Below are 17,532 nucleotides of genomic sequence, written 5' to 3' on the forward strand. Positions count from 1 at the left end.
GGGAGTTGCTGCTGCTGTTGTTGCTGCTGCTGCCCGGACATGCCAGCCTCCTCCTCCTCCGCTGTCTCGCGCTCCTCCCTTTTGCGCGCGCTGCCCCGCCGCTCGGCACCAGCACCGCGGAGCCGCCCCCGGCTCGACGCGGATCTTCGCCGCCGCCGCCGCCTCTCACCGCCCGACTCTCCCGCCTTCCTCCCACGGCACACCAGCCGGTGTCTCACGGCACACTAGTGTGCCGCGGAACACCGGTTGGGAAACACTGGTCTAGTCCAACCGCCTTCAATGCAGGAATCCCATCACTGTCTCCTCATGGTGGCCAAGCCTGCGAGGAGCCCAAGAACATCTCTCCCCTCCGGCGGCTTCCAGGAAACCTTATTCAATTAAGCATAATAATATTATTATAACATTATTTGTACCCACTCGTCTGGCTGGGTTTCCCCAGCCACTAGGGCAGCTCCCAACAGAATATTTTTTAAAAACCAATGAAGCATCAGCAGACTTGGATGTTTGGATGTTTTTGGTGTTTCTTATTTTCTTGGAAGATGCCCAGAGTGGCTGGGGAAACCCAGACAATGGGGGGGGGGTATAAATATTATTATTACTATTATTACTACTATGGTGAGGCTGGTCTGCAATGCCCAAGCCTCTCCCCTTTCCCGCCTCCTTCCCTGCAACTCCCTTTGCACCAGATCCGGGCAGTAGGAAGCTTCTCTCTTTCCACACTGGAAACCACCCTTCAAGGCCCCATTAAGAGAAACAGCTCCCTTTCCTCCCTTCTCTTTTCTCCCCGTCCCGGGGCTTCTCATCCTGGACCCCCCACCCCTTGCAAAGCCCCTTCCCTCCTTCCCCGCCACTGGCTTTGCACTCACCCGAAATCCTGGCGATGGTGGCAGCCACCCTGGGCAGCGGGAGCGGGAATGGGAGCCCCCGCCTGGGAGGCAGGATATTTCCGGGGGCGGGATAATTGCAGTACCCAGCCAATGGGGAGAGGAGGGAGGGAAGCTGGGCTTCCAGTTGAAGGAAGGTATGCTCGTTGCCTTAAAGATTAAAGGCAGAGAGTGGAAGCTGCTAGAGGGGAGGGTGCTGCTGCTCATACTGACTTGGGAAAGAAGGCGTGGCTTAAGCAGCACAGCTGACCCCACGTCTCGGGGTGCAGCAAGCTTTGCGGGGTGGGGGTTGTGCAGTGCAATGCAATACTCGTGGAACTGGGGTTGGGGGTGGAGAGAGAGCAGGCAGGGAAGTGGTGGGTCAAGTGTGGGGGTATTGCAGCTGATTCAGCCTCTTTGCAAAGAAGAGACAGGGGCCTCTTCCTGAAGGTTCTCTCTCTCTCTCTCTCTCTCTCTCTCTCTCTCCCTCTCTCTCTCTCTCTCTCACACACACACTCAGAAAAACGTTCGTGTGCATGCACACACACACACACCACACGAAGAGCCCTGTAGTTTGATCAAACCCATCTAGTCCCGCACCCTGTTAGAATCATAGAATCGTTGAGATGGAAGGGGACCCTGAGAGTCATCGAGTCCAACCCCCTGCAATGCAGGAATTTCAGCACTGTCATGGTGGCCAAGCCTGCATGGAGGATGGGAGCCCAAGAGCATTTCTCCCCTCCAGCGGCTTCTTGGAACTGCTATTCAATTAAGCAGAAGAATAATATTATAACAACATTATTTATACCCGCTCGTCTGGCTGGGTTTCCCCAGCCACTAGGGCAGCTCCCAACAGAATATTTTTTAGAATCCAATGAAGCATCAAACATTAAAAGCTTTTCCATTCAGGGCTGCCTTCAGATGTCTTATAAAGAAGCAGGATCAGGAAGTTCTTAATGTCTGATAATAATTCTAATGATTTTTATTTATACCCCATCCTCCCTGGCCAGAGCCGGGCTCAGGATGGCTAACACCGGTAAAATTACAGTAAAAACATAATAGGGGGAGAAAAAACCAATTTAAAATACAGATTAAAACTCAATTTAAAAAGCAGCCTCATTTTAAAAGTAGCCCATAAATCAAAACCAGAAGGGGAAGGAAACATTGTCAGATTGAGTCAAACCAAAGGAGGGTGGAACAGCTCTGTCTTGCAAGCTCTGCGGAAAGATGTCAAGTCCTGCAGGGCCCTAGTCTCTTGTGGCAGAGTGTTCCACCAAGTTGGGGCCAGTACTGAAAAGGCCCTGGCCCTAGTTGAGACCAATCTAGCCACCTTGAGAGCCAGGACCTCCAAAATGTCATTTGCGGAACTTAAGGTCCTCCGCAGGGCATACCAGGAGAGGCGGTCCCATAGGTAAGTGGGTCCTAGACCGCATAGGGCTTTAAAGGTCAAAACCAGCACCTTAAACCTGACCCTGTACTCCACCGGGTGACTGTTGCATGGATCACTGTGGCCAGATCAGGGCGAGAAAGGTAAGGGACCAACTGCTTAATACGACGGAGATGGAAAAATGATACCTTTGCTGTGGCTTTAACCTGCACCTCTATGGAAAGGGAGGCGTCAAAGGTTACACCCAATCTCTTGAGAGAAGGTGCTGGCACTAATTGAGCCCCTGCAAGAGATGGGAGTTGGGACCCCAACCCTATGTTGTCCCGACCCAGCCAGAAGACCTCTGTCTTCGAAGGATTTAACTTCAAAAGCCTCCCACGCAGCCATCCAGCCACAGCTTCCAAGCATCTAGTCAGTGTGTCCGGGGCCAAGTCAGGGCGGCCGTCCATCAACAGATAAAGCTGGCTGTCAAAAGCATATTGATGACAACCCAGCCCAAAGCTCTGGACAATCTGGGTAAGGGGGCACATAAAAGATATTAAAAAGCATCAGGGAAAGGATTGCACCCTGTGGGACTCCACACACCAAGGAGTGCCGCAGTGACCACTCCCTCCCTAGCGCCACCCTCTGTCCCCGACCTGAGATAAAGGAGCGCAGCCATTGTTGGACTGTGCTCTGAATCCCTACGTCGGAAAGGCGGTGGTCCAAAGGTTCGTGATTGATCATGCCGAAGGCTAAGAGAATCAGCAGGCCCGACCCAGCTCGACCCAGCTGTCAATGGAGATCATGTTAGGGCAACCAAAGCTGTCTCGGTGCTGTAACCAGGGTGAAAGACGGACTAAAATGGGTCCAGAGCCTATGTTTCATCCAGAAACCTACCAAGCTGTTCGGCAACTACCGTATTTTTTGCACCATAACACTCACTTTTTTCCTCCTAGAAAGTAAAGGGAAATGTCTGTACGTGTTATGGAGCTAATGCCTATGGATGGCGGGGGGATCTGCTGCAGTCGTGAGCAGAGGATCCATGGTTCCCCTTCCTTCCCTCCTCCGTGGCTCGCTTTGAAACAGCAAAGCGGGAGAAGAGCCCTTGAGTGGGGAGGAGAGAGGGACAGAGAGCCTGCTTGCTTTAAAGGAGCAAAGCGGGAGAGGAGAGGAGCCGCTTACACAATTCCGGAGCTTTTTTTTCAGCAAGCCGGGGAGGAGGGAGAGAACAGTTTGCTAAATAGCAGCAAAGTTTTTCGCAAGCAGGCTCTCTGTCCCTCTCTCCTCCCCATTCAGCTGGCTAAATAGCAAAGTTTTCCAGCGAGCTGGGGAGGAGGGAGAGAAGCAGAGCCTTTAAAGGAGCAAAGCAGGAGAGGAGAGGAGCCTTCTCCCCTTATACCCCTCTTCTGCATCATTAACAGCATCCTTCTCCACCCACCCCACGCGTGTTCCTTGTCCCTTGAGTGCTTTTCCTTCCCTCCCCACTTAAAACGTGGTTACAAAACACAGATCCACATGGATCCTCAGGACTTTTGCACTGGGTCACCCCAAATTCACCATCAGATCACATAGCATGTCCATGGCTACAGCTTGCACCAAAAAAATCACACACTCACTGTTGCCTGGGGCCGCAGTGGTGCAAAAACGTTGTTACAAAGCATGGATCCACATGGATCCTTGGGATTTTTGCACTGGGCTACCCCAAACTCACCGTCAGATCACATGTCTGTGGCCACAGCATGAACCACAAAAATCATACATCCACTGTTTCGTTTAGAATATTTTTTTTCTTATTTTCCTCCTCTAAAAACTATGTGCGTGTTATGGTCGGGTGCGTGTTATAGAGCGAAAAATACGGTACTCTCTCAATTATCTTACACAGGTATGGAAGATTCGAAACCGGGTGGTAATTGGATAGATCTAAAGGATCTAGAGATGTTTTATTTAAGAATAGATGCACCACTGCTTCCTTCAACTCCCCTGGGAAAGTCCACATACCAAGGGACTGATTAATGATCTCATCCAGGGGGGCCCGCACCTCGTCTGGACATGCTCTAATCAGCCAGGACGGGCACGGTTCAAGGGGGCAAGTGGTACCACTGTATACTACTTTAAACAGTCATGGCTTCCCCCAAAGAATTCTGGGAGCTGTAGTTTGTTAAGGTTGCTTGGAGCTGTTAGGTATGGTTGCCATATTTTGAAGAGCAAAAAAGAGTCCTTATGAGGACTCTCATTTTAAATATCTCTACCATATGTAGTCTATAGAAACTATAGAAGCTATATTGCTGGAGGGGGGGAGAGAAGAGAAGAGGAAATCAAGTCTTCAACCATGGCAACCCTTAAAACCCTTATTTCCCTCAAAGAGTTACAATTCACCAAGTTCTCTGTGACAAGGAATAGGCAGTGAAGCCACTCTACGTATTATCTCTCTGGGAGGGGAACAGGGAGTCTCCTCTCAGCAAACTACAACTCCCAGAATGCTTTGGGGGAAGCCATGACTGACTGAAGGGGTACTAGACTGATTTAAATGTGGTGTGGATGTGGCCCTCGAGGGAGAAGGCAAGCAATCAGGAGGTAAGTGGGAACACACACAATGGAGTCCACGGGGGCCATTTTGCTCAGCAGCCTCCAGTGCCATTGTGTTCCTCCCAGGGAAACACAGCACTCGTCCCCACTGCCTACCTTCTGAGATGTGGGACCATTCCCAAGGGCAGCTTGTGACACAGCGTTGTAGGGCAAGGCTGTTTCAAGGGAAGGTGGGAAAATGCATAGCAGCCTGGATAATTTGTGGAGTGGGCTGTGAGTTTTTTCCCTTTTTCTCTTCAGCGGTGTCTCCCAAATACATTTCTGTTCCAAGCAGGCAATCAGAATTCATTGCCTGTCCTTTTGAAGACAAGGCCTTGAGAAAGATTCTTGTCAAGATGGCGGTCTGGCAGTGGATCACCTGCCACTCAGACCCATATATACCTCCATGGGGTGACTTTTAACTCCCTCCCGCCCATCAGAATCAATGAGGAAAAAATCATGATGATTTATGTGACCTTTGAATCAAATACATTTACAGGCAAAAGCAGGCTGTGGGGGGCAGGGGTTGATTCTAGGATTAAGTCTCCTGGGTCTACCTAGCAATGGTTGATCTTTGCCTTAATTTGTAACTCAATGCCTTGAACATCCCACTGGCATTTCTTTTTAAATGCTGATAATGTCTTATTGCAGATTTTTTATTATTATTTTGGTATCTCATTGTTAACAAAGTATTTTTATACATATGAAGAGCAGATCTTGGATTGACAAAATTATGGTTTGTAAAGTAAAAAGATTTTTAAAAAGGTTTTGTTTATCTCTGTTCTGAAATCTGCTTTTAAAGTAAAGTGTGTCAATATATTTGGGTTTGTTTATAAACCAGAAGTGACTAGCTGTTCCTGGAAGCCCAAAAATGAGCTCTATATCAACAAAAGTTTTACCTATAATTATTCATAATGAAAAGTTGTAAGAAACGTGAGATTTTGCACCCTTGAGCTTTTGAACTACAATCCCCATCAACCTTGGCCATACAGGAATTTCTATTCCACTTTATATTTTCAAGAAAAACCTCAAAGCGGTTCACAGCACATTAAATCAATAAAACATAAATAAAACAACCTGAAAAATGTGAAATATAGAATATACAGTCAAAGCAACATAACAGAAAACAAAAATATTATCTTAAAGATTTCAAAATAAAACAGTACAAAGGTCGACCACAGAATTGATATTTAACATAGTAGAGCTGGGTGAGTCTGGGCCCCGTCCCCTAGGCCAGGTGGGAAAGACCTTGCAGGGAGTGGTGGACTTTACACCTCACAGCCGGGCGATGTTCCTCCGGCCTCATGAGCAGCCTCTTTAATGGGACCCAAGTGTGTTTAAGGTTGCAATTAACTTAATCTTCCCTAGATCTACTTTCAGCAAAAGCCTGTGCCACTCCCACTGCCCATCTTCAAACTCAAGAGTAGCAAGCACATGTATCCTATAGGTGCGCTTGGCTCTTCCTGTTCAGCGTCACTAAAACTCTCCTCCCCCCACCCCCTCTCACGAAACGACAGGCTCCTTTTAAGCACCCTGACAGTCATTTGCTATTCCTCCACCATTGCTCTCACAGTTCATGTGCGATACACATGCTTCGCTCTACGGCCTCCTGAAGCATCTTAAACGCCGAGACAAAGGGATGCTCTCCTGCTAAATGCACGCTCACTGATTACAGGCGCATACTCGGGAGAAACACGAACTAGCCTTGCACAGAAAAAGCACCCCCTCCCCGGATTCTTCCCAGGAGCAGGAGGACTGTATAGATTTGGAAAAGTGATTTGCAGAGGAACATAGTTCAGAAGGCAGAAGCTGGGAAATACTGGATGGGGAACAGCTTGCAGAAGAAACTCTGGAGGGGGGGGAGAGTTAACAGATTCACTGTCTCTTGAAAGCATCCATCCGCTCTCCCCAAGGTCAAGGAGAGCAGCGAAAGTGGCAGGACAGAAAGTACAGAGGGAACTAGCTCAGATTACGAGACGCAGAAGTGACAGGGTGACTAGGGATGTGAGGGACTGGACCTTTTCATTGGGAGCACCGCCATTCCTAGAAGACAGGTTCTTTGTCCCCTTGCTGGGATCATTAAAATTTCTAACTGGTAAGAAGACTCCTTTTCCTTTGTTCTGCTTATCTACGACCAAGGGGAAGGAAGGCAAATTCCCTGAAGCCTGAAAGATGCTGATCCACAAGACAAGGGCAGCGTATCATTTTGGCAGTGATGGGTGGAGTCAAAACTCAACAGATTCATCACACGCCTTGAGCATTCCAGATTCACACTCTCCCCCTGGATAATCTAGCAACAACTTGCAACTTCTTTTGTACATCAAGTATATGTGACCTTCATTACTTTAATACATATATATGTGTATACAAATTTAAATACAAAAACAAAAACATCACATGGGTTCCATGTATTTAAAATTGATTTCTGCCTTTATGAGTTTCTTGACGTAAATTAAATAGTGAACATTGAGTGCAACGTTGCATACATTTATATGGTTTTTCACCTGTGTAAATTTGCTTAGGAATATTAAGGTCTCCACTCTGTCTTAAGCTCTTTCCACATTCCCTACATCTGTGGTTTCCCCCCTGTGTGAGTTAGCTGATGTTTCCTAAGGTCTCCACTACGACTGAAGCTCTTTCCACATTCCATACATTTAAATGGTTTCTCCCCCGTGTGAGTACGTTGATGTATTCTAAGGGCTCCACTATGACTGAAGCTCTTTCCACATTCAATACATTTAAATAGTTTCTCCCCCATGTGAATTTGTTGATGTATTCTAAGTGTCCCACTTTGACTGAAGCTCTTTCCACATTCAATACATTTAAATGGTTTCTCCCCTGTGTGAGTTTGTTGGTGTATTCTAAGGTGACCACTACGACTGCAGCTCTTTCCACATTCGAGACATTTAAACCGTTTCTCTCCCGTGTGAGTTTGTTGATGTATTCTAAGGTCTCTACTACGACTGAAGCTCTTTCCACATTCAATACATTTAAATGGTTTCTCCCCTGTGTGAGTTTGTTGATGCATTCTAAGGTTTCCACTTTGACTGAAGCTCTTTCCACATTCAATGCATTTAAATGGTTTCTCCCCTGTGTGAGTTCGTTGCTGTATTCTAAGGTCTCCGTTTTGACCAAAGCTCTTTCCACATTCAATACATTTAAATGGTTTCTCCCCCGTGTGAGTTCGTTGATGTCTTCTAAGGGCTCCACTACGACTGAAGCTCTTTCCACATTCAATACATTTAAATGGTTTCTCCCCTGTTTGAGTTTTTTGATGCATTCTAAGGTTTCCACTTTGACCAAAGCTCTTTCCACATTCAATACATTTAAATGGTTTCTCCCCTGTGTGAGTTCGTTGATGTATTCTAAGTTTACCACTTTGAGTGAAGCTCTTTCCGCACTCCATGCATTCAAACGGTTTCTCCCCCGTGTTAATTCGTCGGTGTATCCTCATTTTTCCACAGTGACTAAAGCACATTCCACATTCCCTGCATTTAAATGGCCTCTCTGCTCTTCCCACTGATTTCACAGACCTCTCCGTAGAATCCTGACCATCATCTTCCTCAGCTGTTTGGGGCAGGGAGAGAATCCTGTTAGACTTTTAGGAAAGACAATAAATGAACTGAACACACATCAATCCCCATGTGCACCTTCTCTTATTTTCACTCCCTCTCCATTTTCAACTGTCTCCATATTCCAAATTTTTAGGAATGCAGATGAGATAATGGCAAGAGAAACCCATGATCACTCCATTCACACTTAAGAAAGCACCATCATTTTATAGTAGATATCTACGGTGGAACTGGCTTATAAGACACATCTCTGTCTTTTTCTTTTTCAAGTGAGCAAATGATCACAGGCTCCAATAGCAGTCTCTTCTATGAGTAAGAATTAAAACTGAAGTGTTCTTATGCCACACATAAGTGTAAAATCATTGCAATATATTAGAACCTAAACAAAGCCTTCTGCATCGGGTAAAGGTCCACCTAGTCCAGCATCCTGTTTTCACAGTGGCCAAGCAGATGCCTGTGGGAAACCAGCAAGCAAGATTTCAGCCCAAGAGCCCTCTGCCCTCCTGTGCTTTCCAGAAACTAGTATTAAGAAGCATTATTGCCTAGGACTACGAGGGCAGAGCACAGACACCAGCCTAATCCCTTTTTTCAAGATATCCAAGTTGCTGGCCGTCACTGTCTCTTGTGGGATGGAAGACCATAGATTAACTATGCTTCTGTTTATTCATCTTCTGCAGCCCATAAAGGCTCATAAATGTATTATGGCTTAAGCTTTTGTGAGCTACAGTCTGACATTGTGGAATCTTGACTAGGAAAGCTGGTGCCACTATAAACCCGTGAGTCTTTTTGTCGGGTTTTTGTACTTATTTTGAACTTAAGTCTTAATCTGCAAAGGACTGCTTTGAATACATGGGTTGCCCTTGAATGGAGAAGAAGCAAGCACCTTGCTTGCATCTGGATCCCCTGGGAGAGGCAGTGGATCCAGGGGTTGTGAATGAACAAGACCTCTGCCTTCCGTGCGGTGGGTTAAAAGTGGGAGAGAGAGCTCCCCCATCTGTCCTTTTGGGAAATAGGAGCTTTTGCCGTGAGTAAACAACTTAGATGGCAAGTTCTCAAGAGAAGCACTTTGGAGCACTGCTTGCTCATGCTATCTGTGTGTGCATGTGTGTCTTTGGACCTAGAAGACAACATACACTAGTGGTCAAAATTGTGGAAACCTTGGAGGTGTTGTTTTTCTGGGTTTTGATGGATCATAATACCCCCCTTTTGGGGAGTAATACCATAAAATTATATATCAATGGAAAGATACAGTGGTACCTTGGGTTACAGACGCTTCAGGTTACAGACTCCCCTAACCCAGAAATAGTACCTCGGGTTAAGAACTTTGCTTCAGAATGAGAACAGAAATTGTGCTCTGGCGGCGCGGCGGCACCAGGAGGCCCCATTAGCTAAAGTGGTGCTTCAGGTTAAGAACAGTTTCAGGTTAAGAATGGACCACTGTAATTTAAAGTACCACTGTAATTTAAAGTAGAATGTAATACAACAACTTTTAGGAAGGATTACGACATAAATAAGCAGGATTTTGTTAGTGTGTTATGTGATTGCTTTCATTTCGTGAACTTGCCCCCCTTTCAAGTTTCCCCCCTTTCATTTCGTGAACTTGCAAAATGTAATAAAATTAAACAAATGGCACAAAGAGTTGACTTGGTGATTATGGGCTTCCAGTCTGGATGGTGGAGGAAATGGCGTCACCTGGGGCGCCGTCCGAGTAAGACGGAGCCTTTAGGGGGATTTCAGGCGACCGAGGGGATGTTTTAGGGCTAAAAAAGAAAAGCCCTCATAAAACTCTGCAGAAGAGTGGGGCTCCAACGGGGTCCAGCTGAGCCCCAGGTCTTCCGTCAAACTGGCTCCCGCAGTTGCATCAGCAGCGGGTGGGGGAGGGGAAGGACGGTCGAGGTGGGCTGTCGGCTCCAACGCACACATGAATATCCAAAGCATAAAAGCCGCCCTCTGAAGTGACAGATTTTCTGTTATAAGGTAAAATAGAAATAATCTTTTGGAGAGGAATTAAAAATATTTGGACTTTAATTTGAACTTCAAAGTGAGAAGTATTAAAAATGGAAGCCGCGCTTCCGCTATTCAGGGGAGAACCCTGCAGAGACGTTTTCTGAATAAGATGAAAGCCCCCAAAAATCTACATTACAGCCTCTGAATGAAAGCAAATGTATTTTTAACCCTAAAATTCCTGCTTTGCTGAAAGAACAGGATTTGTAAATAGTTGCCTCTCAGTTTTGACAAGCTCTGCAATTTGAATATCCAACACCTTGGAAATTTTTGAGACATCCACCAAAGTCTGGCAGGATTAGACCCTGTGTAGCTGGAGGGGTAATAAAAAAGGAAAGTGGCCAACATATAGAGATTTGTTAATAGAAGAGGAGAAAGGTTTGAAATTTAAAAGTTATGAAAACTTGAAAGGTACTTTACAAAGTTGGTTGCATCACAGACAAATTAATGAGCAATTTAAAGAAGATAATAAAAGGGGGTTCAGCTATACTATCTCAAACTTTCAAAAGGAAATTGTGGAGGGAAAAACCAAATTATTGAAGAAAGCATATAACATTTTGCTATATGGAGAGACTTTAGATGAGAAGGTAAAATCGGCCCAAATAAAATGGGCTCCGGATGTTGGGCTTAATATACAGTTGGAGGAATGGGAAAGTTTATGAAAACAAATGTAAAGTTTACAGATTGTATACCATTAAGAGAAAATTACAGTGGTACCTTGGGTTAAGTACTTAATTCATTCCAGTGGTTCGTTCTTAACCTGAAACTGTTCTTAACCTGAAGCACCACTTCAGCTAATGGGGCCTCCACTGTATTTGAAAATGATATATTGATGGTATATCACACTGGAAAAACTGCAAAAATGTATAAAACGGGATCCAAGATATGTTGGAGATGTAAAGAGAAAGGTGGTACTTTTTTCATGTATGGTGGGAATGCAAGAAGGTTAAAGAATACTGGGAAATAATATATAATGAACTGAAAAAAATGTTGAAGAAACCCTTTGTTTAAAAACCAGAATCTTTCCTGCTTCTAATTTTAGATCATGATACATGAGAGGGAAATTGGACATAGTTTATGTATGCGACAACAGCAACAAGAATTTTATTAGCACAAGTATGGAAAACAGAAAACGCCAACAAAGGAAGCAGTGCAAGCCAAGCTGATGGACTACGCGGAACTGGCTAAGCTGACAGAGAGAATACATGAGAGAGACAACATTGGTTTCAAAAAAGAGTGGGAACCATTTATAAACTATAGAAAAAGACAGTACAGTGGTGCCCCGCAAGACGAATGCCTCGCTAAACGAAAAACCCGCAAGACGAAAGGGTTTTCCGATTTTTAGCGGCTTCGCAAGACGAATTTCCCTATGGGCTTGCTTCGCAAGACGAAAGCCCATAGGGAAATCTCCGGGGACAGCGGGGAAGCGCAGCGCGCCTTCTCCTTTGTTCCCGGATCTGTCCTAAGGCTTGTGGTGGGAGGTCCGGGAACAGAGGACAAGGCGTGAAGGGCTTCTCCTCTGTTCCCGGGGCTTGCGGTGGGAGGAGGGTTTTTCCTCCCCACCGCCAACATTCAGAACAGCATTCTGAATGTTGGCGGTGGGGAGGGAAGCCCTCCTCCCACCGCAAGCCTTCAGGACAGGTCCGGGAACAGAGGGGAAGGTGCGCAGCTGTTCTGAAGGCTGGCGGTGGGAAGAAAAGCCCTTCTCCCCCGCCAGCCTTCAGAAGAGTTCCCGCCTAGGCTGCGGATAGCAGCCTGCTGCCCCGCGCGAGGGGCGCTCTGCTTAAGAGCGCCCCTCGCGCGGGGCAGCAGGCTGCTATCCACAGCTTGGAGAGCCCTCTGGACCTCTTCTGAAGGTGGGCGGGGGGCAAAAGTCTTTGTCCCCCCTGCCTGCCTTCCCGGGGGCTTTTAAATCGCCCCGGGACAGCGGAGAATTCCTCCGCTGCCCCGGGGCGATTTTAAAATGCTGGCGGGCGGCAGCGAAGGGTTCGCTGGCGGGCGGCAGCGAAGGGTTCGCTGGCGGGCGGCAGCGAAGGGTTCGCTGGCGGGCGGCAGCGAAGGGTTCGCTGCCGCCCGCCAGCATTTTAAAATCGCCCCGGGACAGCGGAGAAGTCTCCGCTGTCCCGGGGGCTTTAAAAATGCTGGGGGACGGCAGCGAAGCCTTCACTGCTGCCTGCCTGCATTTTAATATCACCCCGGGACAGCGGAGAAGTCTCCGCTGTCCCGGGAAGGCAGGCGGGGGGGAAGCAAAGACTTTCGCCCCCCGCCGGCCTTCAGAAGAGGTCGGGGGACAGACTGTCCCCAGACCTGGTCTGAAGGCGGTTTCCATAGGAACGCATTGATTGATTTTCAATGCATTCCTATGGGAAACCGTGCTTCGCAAGACGAAAAACTCGCAAGACGAAAAGACTTGTGGAACGAATTAATTTCGTCTTGCGAGGCACCACTGTATAAAGATATGGACTCATTGGCAGGTATTGTCAACTATATAAGAAGCAAAATCAGCAGAGTATAGAATTTGTGTAATAAATCAATACGGAAAAATGGGGGAAGCCAAAGAGGAGGGAGGGGAGAAATACGGATATAGAAATTGTTCAATTAAGATTTGTGGAAATTTGTTGTTATAATTTGAAAATTCAATAAAAATATAGTTTTTAAAAATGTGTTGTGCGATTGCTATCAAGTTGGTTGAGGTTTTTTTTCATTTAGTGAGCTTGTAAAACATAATAAAATTAAATAAATGGTGCAAAGAGTTGACTGGTCACCTAGAAAGGGATGTAAAATAGTACTATTAAGTGAACAAGGCTACAGTTATGAAGATATTAGAAGAAAAATTGGCAGAAACTTAACCAAAGGGGACATTTCTAAATTTTGGAAGAGGTATAAGGAGACGCAGTCACTAAAAAATCAGACTGGGCTAAACCCATGTTAACTGGACAGCAGAACAATGGGACAGTGTTATTTGGAGTGAGGAGACCAAAATCTCACTTGGTAGTGATGCCATGAAATACGTGAGGAGAATTGGAGGAGATTTACATCCTATTTACATTGCACCTTCCGTGAAACACCAAGTCAGTGCTATGATCTGGGGCTGTATGACAGCACGAGGTGTGGACAAAATTTGAGTCATTAATGGGAAAGTAAATGCCCCAAAATACATAGCCCAGACCTTAACTCAATCAAAAATCTATGGAGCTGACTAAAGAAACTTGTTAGTCAGAAGCAGCCCAGCAATAAAACCCAATTAATAAGGGAAATAATTTAATCTTAGTTTCACATTATTACAGCTGCAGAACTAAAAAGCTTACTTTACTCCATGGAAGGCTAAAGGTTACCCAGCTAAGTATTAACTGACACGGTGAGAATTTTGGTATATCTCTTTTGTTGTATGCATTTCACGTTTCTTCTTTATGACTGCTGTTGTAATAAATAATCCTTCATAAAAGTTATTGCATTACATTTTTCATTAAATTATATTTCCATTGATATATAGTTTTATGGTATTACAAAAAAAAAGTGGTGTTAGGAGTCATCAAACCTCAGAAATACACTTTTCCAAAAGGTTTCCACAATTTTGACCACTAGTGTACATGTTTACATCACGTGATTACTTAAAGAGGGCATTTCTTTAATATTGAAGGCCATTTCTACAAAATGGAAGACTTCTGAAGGCAGCCCTGTACAGGGAAGTATTCAATGTTTTCGGTGTTTTTTATTTTGTTGGAAGCCTTCCAGAGTGGCCGAGGAACCCAGTCACATGAGCAGGGTGCAAGTAATGAATTATTATTATTATTATTATTATTATTATTATTATTATTATTCCCTCCTTAGCCTGACCTGCTATGCATACTAATCAGAGACTCTGTCCCAACCACCCCCTTGAACACAACAGGGCTTCCTATTTTTACTGCTATTCTTTACATTTCTATACTGCCCTTCCTCCGAAGATCACAGGGCAGCTTACAATAGAAAATCAGAGATGCACAGCACAGTAAGAAATAAAAAATGACAACTGCCCCCTTAGGCACGTACAATTGCAGGTGTGAAGGCCATAGATTGTTTAATGAGCCCAATGTCTGGGAGAAGAGGAATGCTTTTGCCTGGTGCCTAAAGAGAAGGAAGGAAGGAAGGAAGGAAGGAAGGAAGGAAGGAAGGAAGGAAGGAAGGAAGGCTGTACATTGAGGTTCACTTCCGAGGGTCTTCTGCCAGTTCCCTCCCTGCAAGAAGCGAAGTTACAGGGAACCAGGCAGAGGGTCTTCTCGCTGGTGGCGCCCTCCCTTCCAATTTCAAATAAATAAACAACTATCTGACTTTTAGAAGACATCTGGAGGCAGCTCTGTACAGGGGTGCCCCGCAAGACGAATGCCTCGCAAGACGAAAAACTCACTAGACGAAAGGGTTTTTCCGTTTTTGAGGTGCTTCGCAAGACGAATTTCCCTATGGGCTTGCTTTGCAAGACGAAAACGTCTTGCAAGTTCTTGCGAGTTTTTTTCCTTTTTTTCCCTTTTCCTAAGCCGCTAATAGCCACTAAGCCGCTAATAGCGCTAAGCCGCTAATAGCGGCGCTTCGCAAGACGAAAAAACTGCAAGACGAAGAGACTCGTGGAACGGATTAATTTCGTCTTGCAAGGCACCACTGTATTGGGAAATTTTTAACATTTGATGTTTTATTATGGTTTATCTATGTTGTAAGCCGCACAGAGTGGCTAGGGAAACCCAGCCAGATGGGCAGGTATTATTATTATTCTTATTTATTATTATTATTATTCTTAACCTGCCCAACAATGCCCAACCCTCTGCCCTTTCCCGCCTCCTTCCCTGCAACTCCCTTTGCACCAGATCCGGGCAGAAGGAAGCTTCTCTCTTTCCACAGTGGAAACCCCTCCCCACCTCCACCTTCCAGACCCCATTAAGAGAAACTGCTCCCTTTCCTCCCTTCTCTTCTTCTCCCCGTCCCGGGGCTTCTCATCCTGGACCCCCCACCAGTTGCAAAGGCCCTTCCCTCCTTCCCCGCTGCTGGCTTTGCACTCACCCGAAATCCTGAAGACGGCGGCAGATGCAGCGACCCTGGGCAGCGGGGGCGGGAATGGGAGCCCCCGCCTGGGAGGCAGGGAGTGACACTGTTTAATTAGGAGGCTTAATTAGGACGTGCTCTGGTCCATGGGGCCACAAAGAGTCGGACACGCCTAAACAACAACAATTAGGACGAAGCAGCCCCCTTCCCTCCCTCCTTTGCAAGCCTCGATTTTATCTCCGCTGGTGAAGCTGGAAGTCAGGTGACTGCCGAGGAAGGAGAAGTTTCTTTTCCCCCCCCCCCCGCCTCTTTCCTTTCCTTTGATAATTGGGGGAAGGAAAACCTTGCAGGACCAGCCAATGGGGAGACGAGGGAGGGAACCTGGGCTTCCAGTATAGGGAACATCAGCTACTTTGGACCCCTTTCCTCTTGCAAGAACGTATTGTAATCAATAAACTCTTTACTGCCTCACCCATTTGGTTCAGATTGTATTTCGAGGAGGGATCAAGGGTCTCATGACCCACTCTTACAATGTAGGAAGCAGCTTACAGCAAAAAAAGCCTAATGACTCTTCTGGGTAAATGAATAAATTATTTTAATAAATATTTAAATGGAGACCATATTTTACATTCTCATGTTCATGCAAACATGGTTCCACTCCAGCCTCACTTAGTCCCCACTTCCACCTCAGCAAAGTGTTCTTTATACAGAAATCTCCTGAAAAGAAGTCTCTCTATTTACATTATAGGGAGGGACCACTCTCTGTCTGGCTTATTGCACCTTCATAACACCTGTGTCCTGTATTCTCCTTGCAGACACACAGAAACAGTCAACAGTGACATGCAGCAGCAGCAAGACAGACGCCCTGTCAAAGAATACCTCCCATTCGACCACTCCCATGAATCTTTGGGGGGGGGCATGTACTTTAGATGCCTGCTACGGATGTGAAAGCAATTTTCTTCACAGGAAATACTGAAAAAAAGTGGAAGGCAGTTTTAATTTGTAAGGAGAGAGGGGAAGTTCTTTGCTTTCAATCATGACAAACAAAGCAATAAATTTAAAAAGCAACCCCTATTTTCAGTGCTTTTTTTTAAAGCAAATATGGAGCTGGTAATCACCATGAAATTGTTACAGTAAGTGTCAGACTTTGAACAGTTTGGGGAAAAGAGGTTCCAGTACTGCGTAACCTTGAGTACCCCTGGAAAAAGACCCCCTTTTCTTTTTTAAAAAACCACCATAATTGCATGGGTGGGTTGGGGGGGAAGACAATCAACACTGCCACTAGTACCTGTATGCAACCATATACACAAGAACTCTGTAGCAATGAATCCACTAGCAAATGGGAGGGGGGTAATGGTGTTGTATTTGCAGACTCTTCTGCACAGCGGAATGATGAGCAGTACGTGCCACATACTTTACTTTATTTACACTTCAATGCTGAGAGATTACAAACATGCACCTGGCCTCTGCGAGAGCAGAGAAGCAACTCTTCTCTCCTCGGAAACACCGAGAGAACTGTGAGAAACAGGAAACCAGTGTACGTCACATCCAGTCTCCCATTCCCGTGGGAAACCCAACAGTACTCTGACTGTGGAATGCAAAAGATTGTCCCGTGACAAGCACTTCGCTGCACAGTGAAGGAAGCAGAAACCAACAGATGGGTGATAAACAAATCTAAGCAGCATCTCGAGTGCTGAGATCCCATCAAAGGGAAGGGAAATGTGCACATGCCCTACAGCTGTGATAACATCTCTCTAAAAGTCTTGCTTTTTTTCATAGTATATCCATAGTTCCCTCAACCATTCCTTAACTCCAACTCCCATTAGCCCCTACTGGGGTGGCCAATGGCCAGGAATGACAGAAGTCATGGCCTAGCATAGTTCAGTGGGATGTGGATGTTGGTTTCTGCTTCCTTCACTGTGCAGCAAAATGCTTGTCACAAGACAGTTTTTTACATTCCACAGTCAGCGTTACTGTTGGGTTCCCACGGGAATGGGAGACTGGATGTGACGTTCACTGGTTTCCTGTTTTTCACTGTTTCTCTCGGTGTTCTTTGTTTCCGAGAGGAGTTGCTTCACTGCTCTCGCAGAGGCAAGATGCATGTTTGTATTCTCTCAGCATAGAAGTGTAAATAAAAAATTAAGAA

General features: G+C 45.9%; 2 protein-coding genes and 1 long non-coding RNA gene across 3 annotated transcripts in view; all 3 read right to left on the reverse strand.

Moving 5' to 3' along the window:
• Positions 1-17,532, reverse strand: part of LOC310701702 (uncharacterized protein) — a 91,050-nt gene that overhangs the window by 7,156 nt on the left and 66,362 nt on the right. Inside the window, exon 2 of the mRNA XM_083492986.1 lies at positions 275-368. Within this exon, the coding sequence (XP_083349112.1) occupies positions 277-368 (92 nt within the window). The 3' untranslated portion in view covers positions 275-276. The remainder of the gene's footprint in view (positions 1-274; positions 369-17,532) is intronic.
• The window catches only part of LOC310701764 (uncharacterized protein), a 36,140-nt gene continuing 25,816 nt past the window's right edge, over positions 7,209-17,532 (reverse strand). The window contains exon 3 of the mRNA XM_083493112.1: positions 7,209-8,364. Coding sequence (XP_083349238.1) covers positions 7,364-8,364 — 1,001 coding nt within the window. The 3' untranslated portion in view covers positions 7,209-7,363. The remainder of the gene's footprint in view (positions 8,365-17,532) is intronic.
• On the reverse strand, positions 11,619-12,033 carry LOC310702255. Its single transcript, XR_014523407.1, has 2 exons — positions 11,953-12,033; positions 11,619-11,830 (listed from the first exon to the last, which is right to left on the reverse strand). It is a non-coding gene; the product is annotated as an uncharacterized lncRNA (long non-coding RNA).

This window comes from Podarcis liolepis (genome assembly GCF_965112155.1).
Source record: "Podarcis liolepis genome assembly, chromosome: 2".
Lineage (NCBI taxonomy): Eukaryota > Metazoa > Chordata > Lepidosauria > Squamata > Lacertidae > Podarcis > Podarcis liolepis.